This window comes from Nematolebias whitei, chromosome 18 (genome assembly GCF_014905685.2).
Source record: "Nematolebias whitei isolate Nwh7 chromosome 18, NemWhi1, whole genome shotgun sequence".
In the NCBI taxonomy this organism is placed as follows: domain Eukaryota; kingdom Metazoa; phylum Chordata; class Actinopteri; order Cyprinodontiformes; family Rivulidae; genus Nematolebias; species Nematolebias whitei.
In genome coordinates, this window is record NC_056515.1 from 23,549,805 (window position 1) to 23,573,516 (window position 23,712).

General features: G+C 38.6%; 1 protein-coding gene across 1 annotated transcript in view; it reads right to left on the reverse strand.

The window, feature by feature from the left end:
* The window catches only part of rapgef1b (Rap guanine nucleotide exchange factor (GEF) 1b), a 53,507-nt gene extending 46,235 nt beyond the window's left edge, over positions 1 to 7,272 (reverse strand). Inside the window, exon 1 of the mRNA XM_037692197.1 lies at positions 7,002 to 7,272. Coding sequence (XP_037548125.1) covers positions 7,002 to 7,029 — 28 coding nt within the window. The 5' untranslated portion in view covers positions 7,030 to 7,272. The remainder of the gene's footprint in view (positions 1 to 7,001) is intronic.
* Positions 7,273 to 23,712: the final 16,440 nt, after the last annotated feature.

Consider the following 23,712-nt stretch of genomic DNA (forward strand, 5'->3'; position numbering starts at 1 on the left):
CTGTTACTGAATATGTCACCAGCTCTTACAGCTGTTACACATTTTTTGTAGCAAATAAGCCTAAATAAGAGGGATATGTTCTGACAAAGGAAAGTATATTAAAAACATTGGTATTGGTTATTGGCCAAATAAGTTTTAACATATCAGCATATCGGATATTGGCCAAAAATCCAATATCATGCATCTCTAAATATAACAAGCATGTTGTATAAATGAAACTGAGCACAATATTAGCATGTAACAGAGGTGAAAGAAGCATGATTCTTGATAAACTTACATTTCAAATTTAATCTTCAACAATTTTGTAGAAATTCACAACAAAAAAGTACAAATTAGTTTTCCAAGTTATCCGAACAGAAATGTAAGTGGTGTTCCTAGTTTTGTTGCTGTAAAATTTAGCTTGCTGTGCTGATGGTAGTAAATTAACAAAAATTAAAATATAAAATTAAATTAATTAAAAAAAAAAAAAAAGTTAAAAAAATACAGGTAGTTTGTCGAACTACCAAGGACTGTTGTGCTAATGGCAAGTTTTCCTTACATTGTGTAGAAAAACTCAACTTTGCTCTAACCTTTCTTCAGTGGGGTTACTGAGGGGGCGAAGGAGTTGTGTGCAAGTGATACGTTTTGTTTTATACAACCCCTGTTCCCCAAAAGTTGAGATGTTATGTAAAATCCAAATAACAGAACAAATTATTGAAAATCCCATAAACCAACATTTTATTCTAAATGTAAAAAAGGTAAACATATCAAATGTTTACTAAAAAAATGGAAAAATGTATAGCTATTTTATATTTATGGCACCAACAAAAAAAGTTGGGGGAAAAAAAGAAACCAAAAACAGTAAATGTAAGTGGTACAAATAAAAAAAATAGCTGGTGGAGCATAAAATTAACTTTTTAGAGAAGCTGAATCTCTCAGAAGATATACAGTTTGCAAAAACCTATCAAAAAAATGAGGAAGAATTTCAGAATAACATCTCTCAAATGAAAGTTGGTTGGACCACAGTTCAATTAAAATGGACTGAGGCAAAGTGAAATATTGTTCTGTGGTCAGACATTTTGTTTTTTTTAAGAAATCATAAATGACACATCCTCCATGGACCTTTCACCCTGTTAACAACTCAGAGTTCAAAAGCCTGCCACTCTGATAACATGGGGGCCCATTACACATCTGGAAAGGCACCATCAATGCAGAAAAGTATATGCAAGTTTTAGCACCTTCCATCCAGATAACGTTTTTTTGTTGTTGTTTTTTTTCCAGGGAAGGCCTTGCATATTTCAGCAAGATGGTACAAAACCATAAACTGTATTTAGTACAACAGCATGGCTTTGAAGTTAAACATTTCGGGTGCTGAATTGGCCTTTATTGGTTATATTTCATTGTGAATAAAATATGTCATTGATATCTGCAAATCACTGCAATCGGGTTTTTATTTCAATTATACACAACATCCCAACGTTTTCAGAATTGGGGTCGTCTTAAGTCAACCTCTTTTCCAGGGCGGCTAAACTTACATGAAGATATTTTAAAAATCCATTGTGCTTCTTTGTCAGAGCCTAACACAGAAGTGGAACAACAATTGCCAATCACTTAAAGGAATACTTTATCTAATATTATTTTTGAAGTGGGGTTATGCGGTGTAGTTGTGAACGATCAATATCTTGAGAAATAGAGAAGGGGGAGTGAAGCTAAGCAGTGCTCAGAACAAGGTATATTCATGAGCAAATTTCCACCATTTAATACAACTGTGACTCAAAAGTTCTGCTGCGCTTAGAGGAAACACTACTGGACTTTCTTATTTTTATTTACAGAGGAAGAGAGCTGCTGGTTAGAAAGATGCAGCAACTCCTGGAGGACTCAGCTGTATAATGATACAATATGTTCAGCAGCCACAGTGCACATTGTTAGCATAGCAATAAAGTTAAGTTGAGAAAATAACAATTAAGTGCACGTGTCATGAAAAAGTGCTGAGGTGAAAAAGCCTTAAAGTGTAATGTTTTAAGTTTTAGTTGTTTTGGAAGGTGAAAATTGACCCTTGGATGAGTCCTGTTTGAGTAGCAATTAGCTTAAATTACTAATAGAGTTTCACTCAGATTTTTCCAAACTAAGCTCATTCTGACTGCTGTCTGCTGCAGGTAAGATACTGACTGCTAGGAGTACTACAACTTACAACACACTGTCCTCGTTTGCACCATCTCATAAGTTCTCTGAATAAATCTTGACGGTTAGTGTGCACATATTTATCTGGACATGAATTGAGAAACATAAATTACAGATATTTCATTTGTGAAAACAGATCTCACATTTTATGTAGCTGTACATTGAATAAATGAACAAATCTATCAATAGTTTGGCTGCATGGTTGTTGGTTTTTTTCCCTTCACTGAATGATGCGCTTGATCTACATTACCCAGTAATTATAACTCCATAATATATATATAAAAACAACATGTACTAACTTAAATGCAGTGCATTAACCACTCAAACACACACACACACCGGTTGTGTCCTGTTTTGTGTCACAGCAGTTTCACAATGTGACGCAATGATAAATAGTTAATTCCTCCCATATTGAGGGGATGTTGTCTAAAGTGGAAAACAAGGCAAAGAACTGAGTTGTATTGTTTTAAAATCAAGGAATACAAAGTAAAATCATTGTACAGTATGGTAAAAAATGATAATACAAACATTTAGAGCTTAAAACGAAGTTGAGAAAAATACTACCACGAATCAAATAAAGTTGTTTTTTTTTATTTGTCAGCACAACATGAAAGAAACAAATCTTTAAAGTTTAAACCTAAATATACGTAAAATGCTAGCAAAATAAACATATTTTCATATTCTAATTACAAGGTGTTGTCTTAAATGGCTAATTAATAAAAATAATTAATCCAACAACATTTCTAAAGCCAATTAAACAAGAACAATACATTTAACCAAATGTGAAATGACAAATTAAATACACCCCAAACTTTTCACTCTTCTCCGCCCGTGTTTGTGGTTACTGGAGAACTCACTGGGAGAAAAGTTTTTTTTACTGTCAGCTGCTCTAAGTTTTTTGGGCAACAACACAAGACACTGAGTCTGTTTATGGGTTACAGTCCAGGCTGCTTGAGTGATGAGGTCATGTGGGCGCGTGTGCAGAGAATGGGGTTCGGAGCAAAAACCGATAAATCAACCACAGTTCATTTCTTTTTTTTATTTTTAGAAAGTGACAACCAAACCAGGCTCCACACATCAGGCTGCAGAAGCAACTAACAGGTCACACTGTGGGTGTTTATCTCCCCAGAGAGGAAATGTCAGTGACTTTGGGACACTGTCACCATGGTGATTGGAGAACATGTTGATGCAGCCAATGAATGTGTCCATAACTCCACGCTGGGAGTTTGGAGTCTATATATGCACTGATAAACAAACCAAGTGCTCTGCTGAATATTAACATAGATCATCTTGGCATCATACGAGTGTCTAAATAATTAATGTAAGGCTAAATCTAAGTGTGGAAACTTCACAATTTTCCTACACATTTTGCTTGCCAAGGCATGAGGTGTATCCATTTTCATTTGTCAAATCTAAAACTGGCTGCTCTCATAAAGTTTCCACACTCTGAGTCCAACACAAGACAGTTGCCTTCTTAATACCAAATTATGTGACCAAAAATATATATGTTATTATTACAACTACTTCACAGCTGCAATTTACACTTGTTTTATGTATTTAGGGGTAAGCCTGTCACGATAACAAATTTTGCTGGGCGATCAATTGTCTCAGAAATGACTGCGATAAATGATAATATTGTTTGAAATTTCATAATAATCAGTAAATATAGTCAAATTTAAAAAGAAATGTTTGTTAATTTGTTTTGCTTGTCGTGCCTTTTTTGACCACAGGATGGCAGTATAAAACAGTTTGAACAAAAGGATGGATAGTGAGGGAGTGAGCAGTGTGTCTAAGAAAAATGGGAAGGAGGCCTCTTGACGTGACATGGATCGTCTCTCTTCGGTTCTCAAAATGGCGGACGCTCGGTGTGGTTTGAGCTGTTTAGCATAGCATTTTTCACACAAAGCTTAAAAAAAAAATCAGTAAACAAGTTCTCAGCTTCTTTTTGCGGAGAAAAACAACTTTTTACACGAAGGCACAGGTTTCAACCATGAATTTCGGAGCTTCGGCAAGATGGAGGTTTTTTCCTGAGGTCGGCTTGTTAGCTTAGCTCATAGCTTAGCTCCTCAGTTTAGCTGCTTTTAACGATCTAAAAACGTGATTTTGGACAGTTAAAATGGATTTTAAAGAGAAAGGGAGGGGTCAGTGAAGAGCACCGGAGTTGAGCCTTTTGTCATCCAGTGTCTTCAGTAGAAAGAGAGAGACACGAAGAAACGATAAAGCCGATAAATGAAAATGAGGTTGATAATTTTCATTTATCAATTGATTTATTGTTTATTGCAACAGGCCTATTTAGGGGCCACAGTGAACAGAACTACAAGTGCCACACAAAATAAAAACTGAGTGACTCTTCATTAATCCTGAGGCATTAGTGTCCTGAAACATCAAAATATGTGTTACAAGTATTGTAAAAACGTTTCTGAAAACTTAATCAAGTCATAGAATTAGGTGTTAAAGAAAGTATGACCTTGGTCAATTCGAACTGTGCAAAAGCAAATTTAAACCACCCCTGTATCCTTTGTATTATGCTTCCAAGAAGCTAAACTTTCTTTTGGGCTTTAGGTGATTTTCTTTAAATGTGTTTTGTTTTCCACTCACTTTCTAGCCAGTTCTTGTAGCAAACCACATATATGTGCACACTTGAATAAAAATCAGGAAAATTGACAAAAGAAATGGGCCCCAAAAAAATCTAACTATGGAAAATAAATATTGATATGCCACATTTTTAACAATAAGGGGAATAAGATCTGAGAAACAACATCCTCTAGTGAATCATCTACTGGACTCTAGTTATTTAGCTCTTTGACAATACTCTGTTGGTGCTAAAACACTTTTTATGCTCACTGTGATTGTCATCTATTGTTATTTTAGATGCAACTAAATAAATGGTAACAAACTGTCTCTAGATGTTAAATGCCTAGGGATCCAAACTAAAACAGTCTTTGCCAAGTCGTCTGTCAAGTGTTGACACGACACTGTTCATCAGCTTCCTTATGCCTGAACAATACGTCTGTGTTAAGTGGCTTAATGAAGAAAACCATCCAATGAAAATGTTTAGCTGAATGATGAAATGAAATCAAGTACCGTAATAAAGAAAAATAGCAGTCAGCATGCAAATAAAAACTTTGAAATGGGAAATATAGATCAAGATCATTTTAAAGATTCCAAATCAAAAAACATAAAACAATACAAGATGATTTCAGTCATAATCAGTGCTGTACATTTAGGATAAATCTGTTATAAAAGACCACAAACGCTCTTAAAAAAAAAAACTTAGGAAGTATGAATGAATGCAAGAAATGTAAGCACTGGGCTCACATCCAAACCACTGGTGCATTTACTTGTTTTCATCTCATCACCAATGCAGAATCTTCAAAAACTTTTAGCTGTGACCATATGTAGTCATCTACTTGCAATCGGAAACTTTTACGCCTCTGAAGAATGGGAGCTGCTGGTGGATGACACTCCTTCCCCCGCCTGTTACTGGGAGCTCAGAGGTGTATGTTCATTTACTGCAGCCAGCACCGGAAAGGACTGGTGGTGTCTGACCCAGGGGGACAGCTGGTGGGATGGGATGCAAGTGTTGCTGGAGGGTATAAAGTTTCCTTTCAAAGGCATACCTCAAACGACCCTGTTTGTATTCGTATTCAGTGCAATGCAGAGCTTTATTTCCCTCTTCCAGCCGCATTTAAAATGAGCCACGCCAGCAGACACAACATGGGCTCAAATATCAGCTAAACACAAACAGTCCTGGGCGTTCAGAACTGCAGGTTATAATGCGGCTAACGCTAGCTACAGAGGCTAGCCTTTAGCTGCGGCTAGCTTATCTTTGCGAGGCTATATTAAAAAGGTGAGGGAGACAGAGAGGCATTTAGTGATTTGTTGAAGAAAGATCTCCCACGAAAAGCTGAGATTTCTTCCAACGCCCGTAGGAGAAAAAAAAAAAGAGGGACTGCTTAAAAAAATATATCGGTGTTGTGGCGAAAAAAGCACCCCAGCTATAAAAAGCATCTTCAAATACAGTTTATTCGTCAATAAATAGTTTACAAATCAAAAGTGACAACTGAGTCTTACTTTTCAGTTCTCTGAGGGGCTCATGCAGCTAAAACTGTTTAATTATGACTCCATTAACATACGAATGTTTTTTTTTTCATGTATTTCTAGGGCAAACTAAGGGTGCCGAGATGTTTACCCCTTTGCCTTTCTGACCAAGAAACCCTGAAATGCACTTCTTAATTTTACCAATACACACTCACCCACTAATATTTATGATTTTAAGCATCTTTAAAAAATAAAAATCAAACGCTCTTGACAGCCTAGCTTGCCACGAAAAAAAAAACACTGTTTAGACTATAAACACGAATCTAATTAACTAGATACATTTGTTTACAGTGAACAAATACAAGCCCGTTTGCCACTTTCGACTTTTATTTACTGTTCAAACGATCAAACCTGCTTTGAAAAGCTCCTTTATGAGGAGGGGCGCGTTTCACGCCAGGGGTGCCTTTTTCGGCACAACACCGGTGGAGTCCCACGCCAGCTTTGGAATGATAGCGTCTGTTATGTAGCATTTTTCTTAACTACCTATCCCACAGTACCAATCCATAAATTAGATAACACTAGAAAACCTATATAGGCACGTTTTATTTTAACCAAGTATCCAGGAGAAGGGCAGTCCATGAGGCCCAATTAAACCTCCATTTACACTGGACACGCTCATCCAGCGTTATCCGGCGGAGCTCCATTTGCCTGTTTTGTATCCCACATAGGGTCCATACCCGTTATCCCGCTAAACGACAACGGAGCAGCGAGCTCGAGTCACGCCGGGCAGGACTTCTTACCTTGCTTGCTTTCTATTTTTCTCGACATTTTCGTAGCCAGCAGGCAGCTGTGATCCCACACACTCGCGGTTCAACAAAACGGTCGCTGCAGACAGACGAGCCTCGCCGTCGTCGTGGGTCTCCTCTGAGATTATTTCCTCATTTTCGATATACTCTTGTGTCCATGGGATGATTCTGCCGGGTTAAAGATAATGTACTTGTAGGCCACACACATTGGTACGGTCAAACGCGGTCCCTGTCCGCCTCCGGGTGATTTTCGCTGGATACACATACACACAACACGCTCACGTTAATGCTCGCGCTGAGCTCGTCCGGAGCAACAGCGCCCCCTGGCGGCAGGTATTAACAACACCCGCGTGTCAACAAGGGATGGGCGTGATTCAATCTCAGTCCAGAGAGTCGCAACAAGCCAGACTGCTGGTCTGTTTTCACACTTAAAATATGTGCTCTGCTGGTGGAGTGACTTTAAAAGCCAGACTCAAACAAGCCAAAATCACAGACAGAATATATTTATATAAAAGTTTAAAGTGAGGTTTAACAACACCTGCAGAAACCTGCATCCCACCATAGAAGGTTTTTACAAAACTGTAGTTTATACTTTACAGTGGGCTTGTGTCACATTTTACAGTTGGCGATGAATCAACATTTCTCATCATAAATGTGTTTTTGCACAATCTGAAGCTTTATCTTTGAAATGTTTTTTTTTTTTTTTCATTCAATCAGATTAGTCCCATTGAGCCACAGGAACTCATTTACAAGAGAGACCTGAATTTTAACAGAGTGATGACAACAGTGGACAACAACAATAGACAATCGCAAAGGGTGCATACAAATTTAACTTCGTTTTTTTTTTTTTTCAAATGAAAATAAAATGATAATTAAAAGGAAAAATAGCGGAAAAAAACAGCTAGATTACGAGGCGGTGTAGAATACTAAAAACAGGAACATGTTTTTTTTGTATTGATGTATATACTGCACATCCACCCAGCTGATGCTTTTTTAAATTTTATTTTAGAATAGCATTGAATAAAACATCCTTTATGTGTCCTGCATGGAAATTCACAGTGCTGCAACAGCAAAGGCAAGATGTGTCAAGATACAGATGAAAGAAACGTACAAATACCGTATTTTTCTAACTATAAGGCACAGTATCAATAAACGGGTCTGCTTTAGGCGCACCGAATTATAAGGCGCATTAAGCGAAACAAAGCAGTCAGATAAGTCAAACTTTATTCAACTCATTCACAATAACCACATAAAATCAGTTCAAAGTCAGTACAATACATAAGGCACACCTGATTATAAGGCTCACTGTCAATTTTTTGAGAAAATTAAAGGATTTTAAGTGCGCCTTATAGTCTGAAAATTACGGGAAAAGTACTCAAAAAGACTTAATACAAAGTACAATAAATAAAAACATGAAAATAACTTGAAATAGTAAAGAACTTTTACAACTACTGTAACTGTTTGCACTCAGGTAAAAGAAAGTCAACAGTGAACTGTGAATAGTAAAATATGATATAATAGCATTAAGACCAGCCATACATGCACTTACTAAAACACACCTATTTCCCTTTATTGTTCTTTTTCTACTAAGGGTGTGACAATAAATCTATTCCATTCATAGTCGATTTTGCAGAACTGTTGTGGCTGAGAAAAAATATTTTTATTTGAAGCTGTTTCTTTTTTAACACAGATGGACTTCAAGATTAGAACTGAAACTTTGGTTTAATGCACATAACACAAGTATTTAAAAGTTTTCTTTTTCCTCTGAACACATCGCCCACCGTCAAAACAAGACAAATATAAGTTAAACAAGTGAAAGTGAAAAACAACTGAATAATCTCTGATCGAAGCTGCTGACTCGGCCTTTTGCCTCCTTAGTGCTGCACATTACCCTTGTCATTAAGGAGCTGTCTCTGGCATGTAAAGGAAGCATGCAATGTAATCTTTTTTATGAATAATTGATCTGACTGACAGGATGATACTAATTCTCTGAGAGATCTGGGTCAGCTTGTACCATTGCATTGCACTCATGAAAGCAGAAATACTGCACAAGGACCTTGTTATATTTTGTCGGATGCTGCAGCGCACCTCCTCTTCAGCCATTTTTAATCAGTTATCAAACCCAGGCCTTGAGTGTCAAGGATTCATATTTACTCTGGCTGTCATTATGGCTGCTCCTTTGGTGTTTCTGCTTGCACAGCACAAACCACACCCATGTAACAAGTGCAAAGTGCTTGTTGTTTGTGTGCTGCATAGTGGGTGTGTGCACGGTGGAGGGGAAGGTGTGGAAGGAGTGGAATACCTTCCCTGAGGCTACGGTAAAGAAATCACAGAAAGACAATGATCTAGTCGAGGCAGGAAAAGTCGAAATTTTAATTTGAAAATACCCCCTAGTAAAATATTTCCACGAGGTAAACGTTGATACATTACCTCCACATCTCTTCTATGACTAAATATTTCATCTTGGTCTTTTGCCAAAACCAAATTAAAGCATAGATTTGGTTTAGTAGTGAATGAGCATCTTCCCCAGCACACACTTCAAGTGCAACATATCGCTCAACATCTTTGCTTAAAGCTTTTCTCTCATAAACCATCGTTTAAAGCTGATGAACTATTAGATTCAGTGGAGTAGTCCATGTGATACGCAGATATACGGAGTATATCCACTAGAAAAGCGTGGGAATTTCAGTATACCCACTTAAAAGTGCCCAATTTTTTTATAGTTTTACTGGTATATGAATGGCTCCCATATTTTTCTCTATCCTGTGCAGCTGGCTGCAGCACAAACTCAGAACATGATCGATCCAACTCCACACTCAACATTTTTAAAAGGCTCTGATTTCCTGAAGTCTGCCACTCTTCAAATCATATAATTGCTCACTCAAGATAGAAACACATTGCGCCTTGCAAGTTGAACATTAACGTCATCAATGCACAGGATGTGTCTCTCACATGCTTCATTTCTTTATCAAACTATAAAAAGTGAATTTACGATGACAGAAAATATTTCTTCTGATGACGACATTAAAGTTACTGGCAGTTAAATCAATTAGCAGCACATCAAAGTCTGCTACCAGGGGCTTTTGCAGTCAAACTTGGGTTTTGATTCAACTCTGTGCAACTTAAGTCATTTTTTTCCTGATCTTCCAGACCTAAATTTTGTTCCAGTGACCCACTTTAAATTTCAACCAGGCATGTTTAAACCCCATTGCTGTTCACTGAGTACATGTACAAAGGATTAATTAGTGTTTCTGTAGAGATTTTGATATTTTTATCGCTTGTGCTTTCTCCACAATGACTGAAAAACAGCCATTGCTTCACCTCATTATTTGAAGTTAGTGCTTCAGTTCAGATAGTTACTGTCAGTAAAATTGTAAACATTTTGAATACTGAACTATTATTTTATATGCAGGGGGGGAAAAAAAGCTTGTTAAACTTTATGTATTTTAGAGTGATGATGTACTCAGTCAACATTCTGAAACTTGGCACAGATTAACCATCACACTGTGATGAACTGGTCTTTTCTGCCCCCTGCTGGTCAAGTAATGAACTACAACCAAAATATGCAGTTTTACATTCAACCACAAGATGGTGCACGTACACTACGGATTTTTGTAGGTGTCCGTGCGCTTCTGACGCCTATATAATAATAATAATAATAATGTCATCACAATGTCAGCACTGTATGTTTCCATACAATGGCGAAATTAGTCTCTGCATTTAACCCATCCACCACCATTTAGACAGGATAAGATAAAATGATAAAATAAGAACTTTATTGGTCCAGCAGGAAATTCTTGAATAAAATAAAATGGTTTATTTGCAGTTGTGTGAAGGAAAAAAAGATTTAGTAGATATTTAAGAAATAAGGATGTCTGTAAAATCTAATATATATATATATATATATACATACATACTTGGGCAATGATAAAGGGGCGATTTTATAATGAATTTCATTTAAATGAATATATGAACTGATAGGTACATTAAGGAGTGTATAACAACATTACAAAGTTTCTGCAAAAACTTTAATTAAAAGTTGATGATATATTCAGCAATAAGTCATAATCTAAAATCATCATAGTGGTTTAAGAGATAGCAAATAATCCCAAATAGAAATGAAAATTTCTAGGTTTAAAATTAGGATAATTTTACAATGAGAAGGGACACAGTTATAGCTGTTGTAGTCAATTCTTGTTCATGAGTTATTTTGCTTACAGAGAGACTGTGTTGGCTGTAACAGGTAATGCTGAAGTTTTCAAAACATATCTAATTCAATGCAGTTATGGCTTGAAATATGTGTTGAATGACTCTCAGCTACTACCACATCAAGCTTTAGCTCAACATCTGTAGAACTGACTGAGCTATGTTAGCTTAGCTGTGACAGCCATCGTCCCTCAGACTAACTTCAAAAGATGAGGGTGTTTCTAAGAGATTCAAAAAAATCCATCCAGTGGTTCATTAGATATTGTGCTAAAGGTACTGACAAGTGAACACACAGACAAAAAACCCTGGTGGTTGGTGATCAGAAAGATCATACAGTGATGCATCTTGGGAAGTTTTTCAGCAAGACAGGGGAAAGAAAAGGAGAAGTAAGACAGTTTTGCTAGCTGAGAGTAGAGGGAACTGGGAGAAGAACGGCGTTTGATCTCTGCAGCGGTGGGCGTGTGATGCAGAGCTCAAACACAGTTTAAGATTCTGTTAACCTTGGCCAGCGGTCAGGCCCCTCCGTCTGTCGCACATCTGAGAGTTGGAGAAAGAGGGATGGGATCAGTGAGGCTTAAAGTCCTGAATACATTTCACTGAACTGGAGGGGAAAAAACAAAACTTGCGCAACAGTCGGGGTCCTCTATTGTTGGGCCCTCTGTCAACGTACGGTGGAGAAATCTTTTTTTAATGAGCTTTTCATTAAGATGAGAGGTAAGAATGTAGGAGATGGAGAGTGAAAGAGACTGACCGTAGAGAGAGGTGCTGGACAGAGAGGACAAGATGTTTAGGTCATTACCTGGTCAATGCTCCATGGGAACGAAGCGTTCTGTCACTGCCACAAGCAAACACACTGAGACACTGGTTGACAAGAGTCAACTGGGGACGTCAGTGACAGCTGCCAGGAAAAAAACACACAGACAAACACTGTCTTTCCTGTTTTCACATTCATCATATGGAAGCCCAGGAAGATGAAAATTACACATTTCCATCTTTGTTTTCCTTGTTTTGTGCTTGGAACGTAAAGAAATGTGGGCTTTTCTTTTAAAGATCCATTATTAATTGTGATGCTGGTTCAGCACTATCGTCTTCCAGGGTTTTATGCATGTGATTTTTGCAATCTATTCACTTATACTTGGTGATTTTTGGTCATTTGCCAGTATGTTCAGCTCATCTAGGAGATGAGGCCTATGAATTTTGGTTTAGTAACTTTTATACTTGTAATCCTGAGGCTCTGGGTTTGAGTCTTTTTGCATCAGGAAGGTCTTTCGATGTAAAAAAAACAAACAATTGCCACTCTCATGCAAGTTCACACATTGTGGCAACCCCTGCAGAAGGAAGCAGCCAAAAGAACAAAGACACATTTTATGCGATACACTGAGTTCTTTTCATTTTCCCCTTTGGAATCTGCTTCAGCACACTTGCTCCAGATTTATCTTCTTGTGCTTTACGTTTGTAAAAACCTTTCTGCTCTGTATGACGTTTTGTTACTGTTAGCTACTGTTCTGCAACTTTAGCATTTACCGTATTTTTCGGACTATAAGGAGCATTAAGCAAAACTAAAACTATTTCACAGATTTTTGAGTGCCGTGCACCACATAACATCAGCTTGAGTTCAGTAAGCACAACCAGAATTATAATACATAAGGTGCACCAGATTATAAGGCTCACTGTCGATTTTTGAGAACATTAAAGGATTTTAAATGCGCCTTATAGTTAGAAAATTACGGTAGTTAGTTTACTTTTGCTACAATTAACCAGCTCTTTGCTACATTTAGCTTTTAGGCAGTCTTTTGCTTCTTTTAGATGCTAACTAGCATGTGGATACTTTCTATAGCCTCTTGCTACTTTAGCTAACTTTTTTTAACTACTACTACTTTTAGCTTCTAGATATAGTTTGTTTTAATTTTGTATTGTTTTAGTTGGCGCTACTGTATTTGATATTAAGCATGCCTTTAGCTACTTGTAAATTTTAGCTAGTGTTTTATTTATTTTTTTGTGCACAGATTCAGCTTCTTCAGCTAATGTAAGCAGTGATTGAGCACTCAGCTCACACGTTACATTTTCACAGAAAATGCAAAGTCTCTTGTTTTTTTGAAGGTGCAAATACGGTGGAAGTTGTGTTCAGTAGAATAAACATGTATCTTTTTTTTTATTTTATTAATCTTAATTCAAAGATGATAAAAAAATATCTAGGAGGAAAACTTTGGAAATATTTTCCTCGCAAGCCTGATATGTAACATTTTGCTTTTCTCATGTTAAAGGCAGATTTACGGTAAATTAGTGTGTGAAAACACACACACACACGGGGAATGTGCGTGTATATTTCTAAAAGCAGACACACATAAGGGTGGGAATTGTTTATGTGCTGACACAGGGTATTGTTGTGGTGCTCTTTAGAGCTCTACATGGTGGTGGCCCCGGGTTAAAGGAAAGCTCCTTTTCTATCCATTATCAAGGTGTCACTCTCTAAGCTCAATCTCCTCTCTGTTATTCATTGTGCCTTAAAATGGCCGACCTTCTCCCTTTGCTCTGGTCCTTCCAGCGCTCCTGATTGACATTTAGCTCTAAGGCAGGGGTAAAGAGGGCAAAGAGCATGAAATGAGATGAGCCGCAGGGGTTCACAGTGAGACAGTCTCGCCCCTCCATTAGCTGCTGGAGTCCCCTGCAGACTGGAGGCGCCCTCAGCCTGAGAGGTGAGCTTGTGGTTCTAGGTGTGAAGGCCAACACGGTGACGTGACGACAGAGAACAATTACGGTTCTTTAGATGATGGTCTTTTCTGCGGGGCGTTGCTTCCGTTCCACCTCCCAGTCTTCACTTCAGAGGGCTAAATGTCATTGGTCATCCTTGGCTTTATTTGGCTCAGCGGGTCAGAGGCTTTTAACGGGTGTTTCAGGGCGTTGCCTTGGTGGCACTTCACATTTTTATACTTCACATGTTAGCCACAAACCTCAAGAGGTGTTTTATTGCTCTCTGCCCACAATAAAAGGCAATGAGGTTATTGCTCATGTCTATGTGTGTTCATTTGTCTGAAGTGTTAGCAAAATAAGTCACGAACCAGTGGACTGATTTTCTTCAAGCCCTCAGTAATAACTGAACTTAATCACTTTAGGACGGGGGTGTCAAACTCATTTCCACCGAGGACCACATCAGCATAATCGTTGCCCTCAAAGGGCCAGATGTAACTGTAAGAGGCTAAATTTAACTAAATGTAATGTACAATAAATGCAACTACTCCTTAATGGTAAATAACTCTGATTTTTTTTTACTTATTCACTTACAAATATTACATATATATATATATATTTGCATATAGATGTAAAAAAATATGTCTGCTTGTTTCTCTGTTATAACATAAAAGCTTTTAATTTGTCAGGTTATGAATCCCACATTACTCCATAAATCAATGATCAAACTTTCCAAGTCAATAAGAAAAAAATAACAAGTTATGACATTAACTTTGTTCACAACTTTTTGTCATAGTTAAGAGGGGCAGAATAAAGGTCCAAACAACAACTGTGAGCTGCTTAGAACATGTGGCAGGTGTAGCATTTTACAGAAAACAAATGGCTGCACACAGCCTTGCAAGGGTCATACATCCAGTTAATAAGAGATGGTATTATAATAGAAAACAGTTGCTTGTATAAACATATAAACCTGCAATCCCAAATACATTGCTGCAAATTTAACATAATATAATAAAAGACATTTAATAAGTATAATAAGTTTAAAATAACATAATTAGGGTTGAAGGCTCATTTTGGCATACTTAGCTCTGTGTTTGGTGTCAAAATGCCGACGTAGATTGTTCTCTCTGACAGCCGCCACTGCCTCATAACACAAAAGACATACTGGTTTCACTTCTTGAAGCACAAACATATATTCATCTTTCTTGAAACAATCTTCCATCTGCATCATTTTTTTCTCTTCCTGGACATTTTGGGATCATTGTTTGTATTTCTCAATTCCATTTGTTCGGAAAATGATATTGATGTGAAAAAACTTCAATCTAGTGGTGGGATGATGTTATTCACGGGTATCACAATCAGCATGCATTATGGGAAATGTAGTTTGTTGTCATTGAACCCTTTTAACTTATTTATTATACAAAAATCAGACCTTTAAAGCTCTCGCAGGCCACATAAAATGATGTGGCGGGCCACATGTGGCCCGCGGGCCTTGAGTTTGACACGTGCTTTAGGAGATCACCTCATTTAAGATGGTTGCCATAACTTATCAACCTTAACAAACAAAAGAAATGTGCACAACTCTGTCAGTTTTACAGAAAACGAGCTAAAATTGAGTGAGGATAGCATCCACTGTCATCACAACACACACTCTGGGGTGTCATTATGTTACATGAGAGCATTCATAACATTATTTATAAGGTTTGACAGAATTCTTTTAGTATAAGATGGTTTTAGTTTAATAAAGGAGGCGAAAAATGGTATAATTAGCAAATATAAAATATTATTATACACATTCTATCAGTGTTTGAAGGTGAAACGAGGAAAAAAAAACACTGTGTGTGTGTGCATTTGTGTGATTCTCCCGCTTTACACACGTCATTACATTATTTCGGAGTGTAACATGGGTCAGATGTAGTGGCAGGTGTTATCGGTGAATATAGCAGCTGACAGGGATACATCATCATCCATTCACGTCTGTTTGACACAGTTTTCTCAGGGGCAGCTATTATGAAGGTGTGGATTGACACAGTCTGGTCTGTTGGTGTCACATTTTAGCTTCTGCCAGCTCCTGGGTGAAGGGGGAAGTGTGTATGTGTGTGTGTGGACCTGTAACACTGGCATGAAAAACCAGCTGTACTGGTCGCAGTCCGCACAAGAGCCGTTTAACACAATCAGTGATTAAGACTGTGAGTAGTTGGAGCAGGAGTGTGCAGCCAGAAGGCAACCACACAAAAAGGACACTTTAGTGGGAAAAATGATGTATTTTTTTAAACTGTAATATGTGTCATTATTCAGTCATACAGCATGAAGTGAAAAACACAACCTAATTAAATCATTAAGACACTGTTTGACGACAACAGTTATTTCCTCATGAAAGAATATGATGTAAATATTGTAGTTATATATGTGTAAAAATAAAAACAGACAGATGTTTACTCTATATTGACATTCAAAATAAGTACAAATACATTAAATTACAACTTTAAATTTGTTCATTTCAGTCGGTGAAAAAGGATGTGGCTTGTAAGAGCGACCAACCTCTGCTGCATCATTTTGACATGAAGCTGCTGGAACTGATGGATTCATTAATCAAACCAGTCGTTAATCAAGTTATTAACAAGTAGTTCACATGTTTTTCATTAGCACGAGCCATGACTCAGGGACACACAAGATACCTTTATTAGGTCTCTAATAGGCCTGTGCTCCACAGCCAGAGATGTGAGTAGTTGTAGCTAGTTTAAGATGTAACAAGTTGATTAATGACTTAAAGCAGAAAATTAAAAGAGCAGTGCTTGTTGAGTTCAGTGCAGCTTTTAAAGGAATTTACCAGAATTTTTTTTTTTGTTGCATACTTTTTCTGCAATAAATCAAGTGACAGAAGACAAACTGTGTGGGGTTCTGTGGAAATCTTATGAACAGTTAATATCTTACCTGTTGTTAAATTTTTGAGTGCCTCAACTTGAGCAAATAGTTTAATAAAGACCAGATTAACAAGTTAATGTATGGTCTAAGCAAGCCCAAAGTATCCATTTAAACTCTAGAGAAATTACATTTCCTGCAAAAATGCAGTGTAAATGCTTATTGCTGAAGAATTTGTAGAAAAAAATGCTGAAATTAGCTAAAAACATGCTGAATTGTATAGGAAGGACAGGTTTAAATTAGCAGAAGAAAGTAGAAAGAACACATTTTACTGAATTATATTTAAACAAGCAGAGATGAGCACAAAAATATAGGACATCAGCTAAAAAAGCTGAAATTTGGACCAAAAAATATCTGTAAAGGCAGAAAAAAGCTTAAACAACTGGAAAGAAGCAGAAAAAGCTGACATGAGCTCAAAAAATGTGGAATTAGTTAAAAAAGCTAAAATTAGCATAAAACAGCTAAAAATTAATAAGCTAAAAAAGTTAAAGTTAAGCTAAAAAATTTGCTGAAATAGCAGAAAATGCTGAAACTAGCATAAAACTGCTGAAATGAGCAAAACAAGCTGAAATGAGTACAAAGAAGTTAATTGGGCTTAAAATAGTAGAAATTACCACAAAAAAACTTGAATTGATCTGAAAACAGCTGAAATGAGCTAAATCATGCTAAAATGTAGCTGAAAATGTAGAAGAAGCTTGAATTAGCAGAAGAAAGCAGAAAAAACATATGCTTGCTGAAAGAAGGAGAAATGAGCTAAAAAAAGTGGAAATTATCTGAAACAAGCTGAAATTAGCAACAACAACAACAACAACAAAAAAACCAGCTGAAAAGGCAGGTGAAGAGAGGACATTTTTTGCAGAATTAGGCTGAAAAAAGTTTAAATGAGTGCAAAAATGTAGCTGAAAAAGCTAAAATTAGCATAAACAGCTAAACATTAGCTGAAATAGCAGAAAAAGCTGACCCTAGCAGAAATAAGCTGAAAGGAGCATAACAAGCTGCTGAAAAAAGTTTAAATTTGTAGAAGGAAACTTAAAGAAGCTGAACCAGAACAAAACGTGAAAGGTTGTAAACAGATCAAAAGATTTGAAGGATGTAAAATGAGCTCAATTATTTTAAGTGGCAGAAAAGGCTAAATATTTCAAAAAAGCTGAAGTTACACCAATACCAAAAGTCATAGCACCCTTCTCCCAAACGAGCTGAAATTTTTGTTGAAATAGCATAAAAATTGTGGAAAGAGAAAGATGTCGAACAACATACGGAAGAAAAATGGATCTCAATAGCTTAAATGCTTCATAAGCGTTCACACGATTAATATTTTGTCATAACTGTTTATGCAACATTTATTTTATACATCAACTTTGCTGATTTTGCAGAGGAAATTATATAAATCTACTTTTCCTGCATAAAGTGGAGGTAAAACTTTCAGATGGAAATTGGCACTATAAATAAACGTGTAATGTGAACCTGATGATAATGTAAAGGTTAGTAAAACACTTTATGGACGGTACATATAACTGGTATGTTTTTATTTATTTATTTATTTTGGAGGTGTGTTAAGAAGACAGCAACCATCTTTGGTCATAGCTGCATAAATCTCATTTTGGCCGCCTGTATCCGTGATCTAATTTTTTTCGGTCACAATCCAAAGCTCATGACCATAGATGAGGGTAGGAACGTAGATCGACCGGTAAATTGAGAGCTTCGCCTTTTGACTCAGCTCTCTCTTCACCACAACAGACCGGTACAGTGCCCGCTTCACTGCCGACACTGCACCTATCCACCAACGATCCCACGCTCCATTTTTCCTTCATTCGTGAACAAGACCCCGAGATACTTGAACTCCTCCACCTGGGGCAGGACCTCCTCCCCGACCCAGAGAGGGCACTCTACCCTTTTTCGGCTCAAGACCATGGCCTCGGATTTGGAGGAACTGATCCTCATCCCAGCCGCATCACACTCGGCTGAGAACTGCTCCAGCGAAAGCTGTAGGTCACAACTTGATGAAGCCAATAGGACCACATCATCTGCAAAAAACAGAGCAGCGATCCTAAGGCCACCAAAACAGATCCCCTCAACACCTTGGCTGAACCTAGAAATTCTGTCCATAAAAGTTATGAACAGAATCGGTGACAAAGGACAACCTTGGCGGAGTACAACTCTCACTGGGAAAGAGCCCGACTTACTGCCGGCAATGCAGACCTAGCTCTGACATGGTCGTACAGGGACCTAACAGCCCGTATCAAAGGGCCTGGTACTCCATACTCCCAGAGTAACCCCCACAGGGCTCCCCGCGGGACGTGGTCAAATGCCTTCTCCAAGTCCACAAAGCACATGTAGACTGGTTGGGCAAACTCCCACGCACACTCCAGGACCCTGCTGAGGGTGTAGAGCTGGTCCAGTCATCCACGACCATGACAAAAACTGCACTGCTCCTCCTGAATCCAAGTTTCAACTATCCAACAGACCCTCCTCTCCAGAACCCCTGAATAGATCTTACCAGGAAGGCTTAAGAGCATGATCCCCCTCTAGTTGGAACACAGTCTACGGTCTCCCTTTTTGATTAGGGGGACCATTACCCCAGTCTGCCAATTCAGGGGAACTGCCCCCGATGTCCATGCAATATTGCAGAATCGTGTAAGCCAACACAACCCCATAACATCCAGAGCCTTTAGGAACTCCGGGCGAATCTCATCCACCCCTGGGGCCTTGCCACCGAGGAGCTTTTTAACTACCTCGGTGACCTCAGCACCAGAGATTGGAGATCCCAACCCAAAGTCCCCAGGCTCCACTTCCTCAGTGGAAGACATGCTGGTGGGATTGAGGAGGTCTTCAAAGTACTCTGCCCACCGACCCACGACATCCCGAGTTGAGGTCAGCAGCATACCACCTCCACTATAAATAGTGTTGGTGGCATACCGCTTTCCCCCTGAGACGCCGGATGGTGGACCAGAATTGTCTCAAAGCCATATGGAAGTCATTCTCCATGGCCTCTCCGAACTCCTCTCACGTCCGGGTTTTTGCCTCAGTGACCACCCAAGCCGCTTGGACCGCCGGTACCCATCAGCTGCTTCCAGGGTCCCACAGGCCAAAAACCCCCCGATAGGACTCCTTCTTCAGCCTGATAGCATCCCTCACAGTATCCACCACCGGGTTTGAGGGTTACAGCCGCGTCAGGCACTGACAACCTTGCGGCCACAGCTCTAATAAGCCGCCTCGACAATAGAGGCACGGAACATAGCCCACTCGGACTCAATGTCCCCCGCCTCCCTCGGAACGTGTTCGTAGCTCTCCTGGAGGTGGGAGTTAAAGCTCCATCTCACAGGAGACTACCAGATATTCCCAGCAAACCCTCACAATATGTTTGGGCCTGCCAGATCTGACCGGCATCCACCCCACCATCGGAGAAAACTCACCACCAGATAGTGGTCAATGGACAGCTCCGCTCCTCGCTTCACCCGAGTGTCCAAGACATGTGGCCGCAGATCAGATGAGACGACAACAAAGTTGATCGTTGAGCCGCGGCCTAGGGTGTCCTGGTGCCAAGAGCACATATAGACACCCTTATGCCTGAACATGGTGTTCATTATGGACAATCCATGACGAGCACAGAAGTCCAACAACATAATACCACTCGGGTTCAGATCAGGGGGGCCATTCCTCCCAACCACACCCTTCCATGTCTCACTGTCATTGCCCATGTGAGCGTTGAAGTCTCCCAGTAGAACATGGGAGCCCCCAGGAGGCACACTCTCCAGTACCCCCTCTAAGGACTCCAAAAAGTGTGGGTAATCTGAGCTGCTGTTTTGCGCATAAGCGCAAACAACAGTCAGAACCCGTCCCCCCACACATAGGTGGAGGGAGGCTACCCTCTCGTTCACCGGGGTGAACCCCAACGTACAGGCACCAAGATGGGGGGCAACAAGTATGGCCACTCCTGCTCGGCGCCTCTCACCAGGGGCAACTCCAGAGTGGAAGAGTGTCCAACCCCTCTCAAGGAAACTGGTTCCAGAGCCAGAGCCATGCGTTGAGGTGAGTTTGACTATTTCTAGCCGGAACCTCTCAACCTCATACACCAGCTCAGGCTCCTTCCCCACCAGTGAGGTGACATTCCACGTCCCAATAGCCAGCTTCTGTAGCCGAGGATCAGACCGCCAGGGTCCCCGCCCTCGGCCACCACCCATCCCACATTGCACCCTACCCCTTTGGCCCCTCCCACAGGTGGTGAGCCCATGGGAAATGAAAAATGTAATGTTTTGAAATTATTGTATTGTTTTTTTAAAGAATGTGTTGTTAAAAACAAAAGTTAACTTTTTCAGAAAAAAATTGTTTTCTTGTTTAGAAAAATGCACATAATTATTTGACAAAACTAGGGGAAGTTGTTTTATCTAGTAATATCTATATTTGCTCAGCAAACAGTCACAATTCCAGCAATTCAAGTCTAGAGTTGTTTATTTTAAATCATATTACAGCAAAATGATTCTTATAGATTTTTTTGTTTTTTTTTAGAAAACTAACTGGTGCTATGCAAAAAAGTAATGAAGGTCTTATTAAACGGACAGATGCACTCAGATTTGTGTGTGTTGATCGTAGCATACATCCCCCGGCAAACATTTAACTCAATTAGCCAGGCACATATTTTACTTCTTATGGGAAATGGAGCTTCAGTATTTCCTATACTGTGTTTATTGTTGTGTGCATTTTCATTTTTAGGACTAATAAAAGGAAGAGATGGTGCTTGCACCAGCACACACTCTACAGAAGGCACAAAAAGCCCCAAACATGTTGCCAGTGTATTGCAGAGTTAACACAGATTGACGAATAAACACACACTCACACTGAGCCATTCGTTCCTGTGGGAAATTTACAGTCTCTAATCCACCTGATTGTATCTCTGTGGGTTGTGGGAAGATGTCAGGCAAACGAGGAGAGGGAGAACAATCAGAATGCACCTAGCTGAAGATCAAACCTGGAACCTTTTGAGGTCGAAGTATCTTCCTCAATCATCGATTCCTGATTAAATCAGCTTCTCCCTTGATCTGCAGCCCAGCCATGTAGATGTCAGTTTTAAAAGCCTCGAGTAAATAAATAAATAAATAAATAAATAAATAACATCACCATTCTCAAGAGCATTAATTTAACTGTTCTATTATCCCATACAAAATAAAATGAGATAAAAAAAAATAAAATAAATGAGTACATAGATGATGGTTTATTTAGTCCAGATGCAATAAAATAATAAAAAAGTAGCTGTTCAACATAATTATATGGTGAGTAGGGTTGTGTATCTCTGGTTTGTGGTTGATGGGATACATACTTTGATACAACGACATTAATCAGATTTATTAAAGCTACATGGACAGCAAAAAACAATGTGATTTGATTCAGCCCTTATTACGAATTAAAATTGGCCTTTGATCACACATGATGTGACCTAATGTTTGATTCAACACACTGAGTTTCAGTGAATTATACAGTAATACAACAAAACAAAGGAAAGATCTGACGCCATTTATTAACAGGTTAATTACAGTTTTATTTACTTTACTTGCTTTAAAATGGGAAAACAATTTTCTAAAACCTGGCTCAATAATTCAATTCAATTTAATTCAGTTTATTTAAACAGCACCGAGTCACAACAGAAGTTGTCTCAGGACACTGAACAGAAACATTCATATTTAAAAATAATAATTTAACATTATTTATCTGAGGACCAGACTTCTTCAAGTTTAACTCTATCACAGAATTCTCATCTTGAGCAAACATGAAGGCGACAGTGGAAAGGAAAAACTCCCTCATGTGGAAGAAACCTTTAGCAGAACCAGGCTCAGGACAAGTGTCTGCTTCGACCGGCTGGGTTTGGTAGGAATAGATACACAATGGCAGGTCAAGAATCCCATGTTAAGATAGAAATAGTATTAAATGAAAACTATTCAATTTTAACAATTCATTTAAGGAAATGAGGTCAGTTTGTCCTCTAGTAGTCTAAACCTATAGCAGCATAACAAGACAACCTTAATTATAATAGGATTTATCTACTTTGTAAAAGGAAAGTCTTAAGCCCAGTCTTGAAACTGGACAATGTGTCAGACTCATGGACAGAAACTGGAAGTTGGTTCCACAAGAGAGGAGCCTGATAACTGAAACATCTTCCTCCCATTCTGCTTTTGGAAACTCTAGAGACCACGAGTAAACCTGCAGTCTGAGAGCAAAGTGCTCTGTTAGGAAAATATGGAACACTAAGATCTTTAATATAATATGGAGCTAGGTTGTTGAGAGCTTTGTAGGTTAGAAGTATCTTAATTCAATTTTGGATTTAACAGGGAGCCAATGGAGATGTATGATTTTTCCTACTAACTCCAGTTAAGACTCTGGGAGCAGCATTTTGGATTAACTGAAGACTTTTTAAAGAAGTATTTGGACACCCAGATAACAAACCATTGCAACAGTCCAGTCTAGACGTAACAAATGCATGAACCAGTTTTTCTGCATCATTTTTAGATACGATGTTTCTAATTTTAGAGATATTACGCAGGTGGAAGAAGGTGGTTCTAGTAACGTTTTTAATGTGGGGGGATAAAAGACATGTCCTGATCAAAAATAACACCAAGATGTTTAACAGTAGAGCTGGAGGACAGATTAATGCCATCCAAGGAAGGAAAAAGACTGAAAAATGTATTCCTAAGATGCTCAGGTCCCCCCCCACACACACACCAAAAAAAAAAGAAAAAGTAATTAAATAATACAAAAAAATTGCCAAATGAATAAACCCGCCAGAAGTGGATGTGTTTACTATTTTTGAGTAACTTAGCAGGAAGCAGTAAAATTTATTTTATACATTATAAAGAATACAACACAAAATAACCTTTTACTCCGTGGACTATCAGCTGAT